Consider the following 6,711-nt stretch of genomic DNA (forward strand, 5'->3'; position numbering starts at 1 on the left):
TACATACTTTCACCGTTAGTGGAGGAAGAAGCTCGGAGAACCACTAAATCACAGAGAATCCCGAGGGAGCACTGGATTCTGACTCCATGGATCTGTGCTTCATAAAGGATATTAAAGTTCTTACAGTTACTCTACATGCCCTGCTCCACAGAGGGACTTACCAATGTCTGATTTAATGCGTCTGGACCCTCTCCACTAAACCTTTGATAAAAACAGCAAGGAACTGCCCGTTTTTCTCTACTGCTCCAAATAGTTTCCCATCTCAGCACTGACCCGGAGATCCAACTGCCATTTTGTTTTCCCCTTGGACTTACTGCTCAACAGCTTATCACTGATGCTAAGTGCTTTATATGTATTACAACCAATTTATACTAACAATGCTGTTAATTATTCATATTTTATCAGTAAACACCATGAAATACAAGGTTTGATAATTCGTGCTAAAAAGAAAACCACAAGCTCAAAATGGAGTCACTTACGCTAGGCCAAACTAACTGCAGTTTCAACCTCACCCAGAAATGTAGTCTTCAGTTAGGAATTATCTGGTTGGCACCAATGAGGTCATCTGTTACATGGGCCTTTGTCCATTTCCCAAAGGAAGGTGACCTCATCCCAAACAATCCTTTTTTTCTGTTGATTTCCTTTTCCCACCTTTAAAAAAAGGAAAACAAAACCAAAAAAACTTCTCCCTTTCTGTAGCCCTTTGGAGCTTCCCTCTACTTGATAGCTGGGATACAGCCGGATTTCATGAATCAAATAAAGCCAATTACATCTTGAAAACTCACTCAGCTGAACATTTGTTAGCACTAGTAAACAGTGGCAAAACTAGGGTTTAAACCTAGAGATTGATTCCTCAATCTAAGCTTTACTATACCACACTATCTCTGGGATATATTCTCTTCAACCTAGAAAACACCAAAAATCTTCAGTCAGATGTTGCCACAAAATGAACAAATCTTTTAGAATTTCTAAGGGGAAAAAAAAAAAGTTTTATTCAAGCTCAAGTCTTGGACAGCTGCCCTGGATACACAATCTTTGCAAAGAAAGTGCTCCAGCAAAGGAATATTTGATGTAGGGTTATACACCCTTTTTATGTAAAAAGTTACAAATAATAAGACAAAGAACATTTCAGAAAGTTTCAGACCTTATCTTAAATTTCTAGAATAGACTGTAGGACTTTAATCTTAGGGGAAACAGGGAAGTTTCTTTTTCTTATCTTTTGTGTTCAGAAGGCCCCTCTTTGGTGTATGTGTTTATTTTTTGTTTGCTTAACAAAGCAGATGTACAGTGTGTGCTCTGGGCACAAAGAGAGTCTATACCCTGGAGATTCTGCAGTCAATCTGATCTTAGTAAATGTTGAAGTATAGCTAGCTTCCTGGGGGGCCCACGAGCAGGGCCCACAGATATTAAAAGCTGAAAAGTTCCTTTATCACAGTAAAGTGCTTAGGTTTTCACAAAACTGAACATGAACATGCCACATGGATCAAATGTTTACTCACAGACATGCAAGTCTGGCTACTATTGGGTTACTATGAACTTGCTTCACAGTAGAAAAGCCATAGAAAAGCCACTGCTTTTCTCAACTTCTGAAAAGCTATTTACAATAATAATTAAACACTCAACCTCTCAACCAAGTCAAACAGATTTGTGTTCAGATTTTCCTTCTGTTACTGCTTTCCGTTACTTGCAAATAAGACATAAAGGTATACGTGAAAAACTTCGCATACTGAATGTCTGAAGAGTAAGAAGTCAAGGTCCCCTACTTCTACTCTTTGTTTTACCATCAATATTCCCAGGATATGAAACAACTGGTCAAGTCCAAATCAAATTCAATACGCTAACCAGACCCAATCATCCACGTGTCTATAGGAAACCATATATATATAGATAGATAGATAGATAGATAAAACAGGACTTCTTCACAACCAAGAAAAACTGGTAAAGAAATATACTTAATTCTTATTAAGAAATTATCACATAAGTCCATTACAACACATGACAATGCTATCACCCTAACTCATACCTCCCATCTATAACTGTGAATGACGATCATTTGGTAAAACAATAAAAATCCACAAGTGAGTGTTAGAGCTTTGAAACATCTTGTATTCAAGGACACCTCTGAATGGCTCAGTGGGTTAAGCCGCTGCCTTCGGCTCAGGTCATGATCTCAGGGTCCTGGGATCCAGTCCCACATTCCACATCAGGCTCTCAGCTCAGCAGGGAGCCTGCTTCCTTCTCTCTCTCTCTCTCTCTCTCTCTCTGCCTACCTGTGATCTCTATCAAATAAATAAATTTAAAACCTTTAAAAAAAAAATCTTGTATTCAATAAGCTCTGGGGTTTTTAATGGATTAAAAATGCAAGACGGGCAAAAATGCCTGATCTTAACCCCGCTGGATGCAGAGTAGTTCGAGCGGCTCGTTCTCGAGCCCTAAGGGCTCACGTCGCATGTGGCGCTCCCTCTTCTCCAGGTGGCGCGCGCCCGGGAAAACGCTGAGGCAAGGGCTGCCCTCTATCCCTGTGACTTCAGGGGAGGAAACTGAGGCAGGAGAGGGGCTGAGGAGTGTGCCTAACGGCTCAGGACTCGGGAGTCTGCGGCCGACTGGGGACCCTTCTGGGTCTCGAGTTCGGCCCTTTTAACCTTTCAGGGCTCGGAGGCAGGGGCAGGTGACGGCGAAACGTGGCAAGAGTACAGTACCGGTGGGAAGAAGGGGTTCCAACGGGGTAAAGACATGCTCCATATCGGACTACAGGCCTCTGCATTTAAGAGGAAAGAAAAAGGAAACAAGGGAAACGCCACGTTAGGATGCCTCCTAGCTAATTCACAGTCCGCGAACTCCCCGAGGCCGCCGGCCGCGTCCACCCCGCGCTCCCGCGGCGGCTTCCGGGCGGAGCTCCAGGGAGCCCCGGCGCTGGGGGCCCCGCCGCCCGGCTCCTCGGGGAGGAGCCAAGAGGGAGGCCGGCCGGCGGGGCGGGCAGACGCCGCGCGTGCCTCCGGGAGCCGCTCCCTCCTCCCTGTCCCCGCGCACCGCCACCATCCGGGGACTGCAGAGCCAGACGCGGCTGCCCACCACCCCCCTTCCTCGCGCTGCCCGGCCCACCCCGCGGCCCGCGCGTCCACACGGCGGGCGGCGCGCTGAGCGGCGGCCGCACTTACACAATGGCGGGTGGAGCCCGCGGCGAGCGGAGCCGGGGCTGCGGGAGCGAGGGCGATCGACCGCTCGGAGCTCAGCTGAGGAGCCTCGACGGCGCGCGGCAGGCGCTCGCCGGCTTAAGTAACGGGCGCGCGAGGCGGCCCCGCCCCCTTCCGGAGCCGTGGGCCGGTGCGGGCCGCGCGTTCCCGCCGGGCCGCGCGCCCCCAACGTCGCCGACGCCGGGCCGCGCGCCAGCTGACTTCCTCCCGCGGCTGTCTTCCACGCCGGCTCTGCGCTCCGGCGGCCGTGGGAGTCGCTGCCCAGCGCTCTGCGCTGCCGTCCGTGAGGAGGCCGCGCTGGGCTCCAAACCAAGCAGAAGCCGCTCCGTCACCCTTCCTCAGCCTGGCCTCAGAGCCGGGCAACCTTCCGGTTTTCCGGAGCCCGTCCTCCCGGTCCCCTTTCCGTCCCGATCCCCGCGTGCCGCCTGCAGCCCGAGCGGCCCCGCGGTTGTCCTTCCTCCCTTCCCGCCGGGCCTAACCAGAGGAAGGTGTCGAAGCTCCTAACGGGAACCCTCGTCCGAGGGGGGCCCTCGGGCCGTGCCCTTGCCGCCAGTTACAAGAGGACTCGCCAATTACAGGAAGGAGCGTCGGTGACAGACCCCAGCGGGAGCCTCTTCCGACAGGAAGGACGCCACCGTCACGGGCCCCACGTGGAAGAAGCTGGATGTCGCGTCCGCCAGCGAGCCCAGCGCGCTCCACCGACGAGATCCCTCCTCATCCTGAACTCTTGCTCTGCTCCAGGAACTGTCCGTTCAGAGCAACCTCCCGCCGTCCTCCTCCTCCCTGAAGTAACGGTCCTCTCCTTCGTGGGGCTTACCTGTGGTGTCGCCACAGCTTGCGGGCCCTGAACTGCAGTTCTTTGCTATTCTGGAACAAACGCATTTTGCTGACAAAACTGTTTCATCTTTCAGGTCAATAAAATCCTGTGTTTGTTTGGGGTTTTTTTGTTTGTTTGTTTGTTTTTAAAGATTTTATTTGACAGAGAGAGATCACAAGTAGGCAGAGAGAGGCGGGGAAGCAGGCTCCCCACCAAGCAGAGAGCCCGATGTGGGGCTCCATCCAGGACCTTGAGGCGGTGACCCGAGCTGAACCCAGGTGCCCCTGTTTGTTTGTTTGTTTGTTTTTAAAGATTCATTTATTTGAGAGAGAGCACAGCCTGTGAGCAGGGTGAGGGGCAGAGGGAGAGAGAGAAATCCCCAAGCAGAACTCTCTGAGAAGCTTGAGCAGGACTCGGGGCTCATTCCAGGACCCTGAGATGGTGACCTGAGTTGAAATCAAGAATTGGACTCTTAACCCGCTGCGACACCCAGGCGCCTGCAGGTCAATACATTTTTAGTTTGAAAAAAATTTAAGCCACCTACTAGCATTTCTATTTGTTCCTTAACACTCCTAGGATGGAGTGCTCACTCCTTTTGCCATGGAGCTTTTCCAAAACTAAGCAATCTTAATCACCGGAAAAATTCTTACTTTAGGCAAAAATCCCCTTACTGTAGCTGTCAATGTTCCCAACTCCCAGCACCACCACATGTTGGAGGGATCCCTGGTCCTCATAATCATCTTCAATGTATTGCGTGGAAAGCAAGATGGAGCCACTCACATCCAACAGTGACCGTGTTAAGCCGTGATTTATGCAGCCAAATATGTTGCAGCTAAGACTAGATATCACTGAAAACAACACAAGCTGAGGATACCCAGAACTGATAACCAGGGAAACCAGAAGAGGTCTGCAAAGGCACAAAGTCCGATTAAACGCCTTTAAAGAGTGAGGATCTTTCCAAGAAAAGACCAGACTTTCTAGATAAGGATCTTTTCACAGCTGACCACATCAAAAAGGTAATTGCCACCAAAGGCTCTGCCCTGTTGATCTCTGAACATTCTCCGTGGCTTGAACATAATAAGCAGCACGTGCCAACAGCTCTCTCTGACCGGACTGAGGCTTTATCTCAACTGCACACTCCCAGACTGACTTTGACTTTGGTTTGTTAACTTCCTACCCCTTGTATTTTGCTTGGCGGGTGACTTTGTCTTACACTTTGCTTCGTGTGATGTGTGAGAAGCCAAGTTAAACACACAGCAACATGCCATTGAGTTTGAAATCTTGAAGCTGCTTTACAATTATGTTAATCTTGCTTTATGACGGAATAAAGCTGACATTGTGGAAAGACACAACTCATGTGTGCACCTCCATAGTGTGCTCGTGGCAACTACCCAGACTTTACCTTTTCTAGGCTAAGTTCAATTTTCTCAAGGTTCTAACGTGATGTGACTTTTAGACTCTACCATCCTGGTTCCTATTCTCTGTATTTAATGTTGCTTGTAAATTGTGGTTCCAAGAACCAGTGAGAACAGCACATTTCTCAGCACACAGCAACTCCTGCAGACCTCTGCAAGACTAAGTAAGACACCTGACCAACTTCTAATATGACTTTTACTTGCACAAGCCCTGTCCCTAGATTGACCCCAGTGCTGCTCCTTCCACCCCCATAAAATGCCTGCCTGAGAATGCTTGTCAACAAAAAATCTGGTCAGAGACAAGGAAAAATCGTATTATATGCAGTTTGCAAATACGGAAATGCAGTCTTGAGTAACAAGCTAAGATTATGCTCTGAAGAGGGAGGATTAGGCTTAGGTTAAATAGGCAAAACACGCAAATTCTGTGCCTTTATGGAACCTGGTTAGACTCAAGTCCCAAACTACTAGTTTCAGGAGCAGAATAGAGCTCGATATTTCTGGCGGTAGTTTCAGGATGTGGCAGCCATTGGAGAGCATGACACAAAGGGTTACAGGAGTCTTTTTGCAAATTTTACTGAATTTTCTGCAAGCTTGTCACCTTAGGCTGTGTGACTGCTTTTGTTCCTCATGGTCATTCGGCTTGTTTAAAATGTTAGTGTTTCAATAGAATACTATGCAGCCATCAAAAGAAATGAAATCTTGCCATTTGCGATGACGTGGATGGAACTAGAGGGTATCATGCTTAGTGAGATAAGTCAATCGGAGAAAGACAACTATCATATGATCTCCCTCATATGAGGAAGTGGTGATGCAACATGGGAGCTTAAGGGAGTAGGAGAAGAATAAATGAAACAAGATGGCATTGGGAGGGAGACAAACCATAAGTGACTCTTTTTTTTTTTTAAAGATTTTATTTATTTATTTGACAGAGAGATTACAAGTAGGCAGAGAGGCAGGCAGAGAGAGAGACAGGGAAGCAGGCTTCCTGCTGAGCAGAGAGCCCGACGTGGGACTCGATCCCAGGACCCTGAGATCATGACCTGAGCCGAAGGCAGCGGCTTAACCCACTGAGCCACCCAGGCGCCCACCATAAGTGACTCTTAATCTCACAAAACAAACTGAGGGTTGCTGGGGGGAGGAGGGTTGGGAGAAGGGTGGTGGGGTTATGGACATTGGGGAGGGTATGTGCTTTGGTGAGTGCTGTGAAGTGTGTAAACCTGGCGATTCACAGACCTGTGCCCCTGGGGATAAAAATATATTATATGTTTATAAAAAATAAAAAAAA

At 48.5% G+C, this 6,711-nt stretch overlaps 1 protein-coding gene across 2 annotated transcripts in view; it reads right to left on the reverse strand.

The window, feature by feature from the left end:
• Positions 1 to 3,297, reverse strand: part of TPK1 (thiamin pyrophosphokinase 1) — a 335,576-nt gene extending 332,279 nt beyond the window's left edge. For both annotated transcript variants that reach the window (XM_045063116.1, XM_045063115.1), the window contains exons 1-2: positions 3,159 to 3,297; positions 2,700 to 2,758 (exon numbers count right to left, since the gene is read on the reverse strand). In XM_045063116.1, the coding sequence (XP_044919051.1) occupies positions 2,700 to 2,742 (43 nt within the window). In that variant the 5' untranslated portion in view covers positions 2,743 to 2,758; positions 3,159 to 3,297. The remainder of the gene's footprint in view (positions 1 to 2,699; positions 2,759 to 3,158) is intronic.
• Positions 3,298 to 6,711: the final 3,414 nt, after the last annotated feature.

This window comes from Mustela putorius, unplaced genomic scaffold (assembly GCF_011764305.1).
Source record: "Mustela putorius furo isolate JIRA1106 unplaced genomic scaffold, ASM1176430v1.1 tig00003845_pilon_pilon_pilon, whole genome shotgun sequence".
In the NCBI taxonomy this organism is placed as follows: Eukaryota; Metazoa; Chordata; class Mammalia; order Carnivora; family Mustelidae; genus Mustela; species Mustela putorius.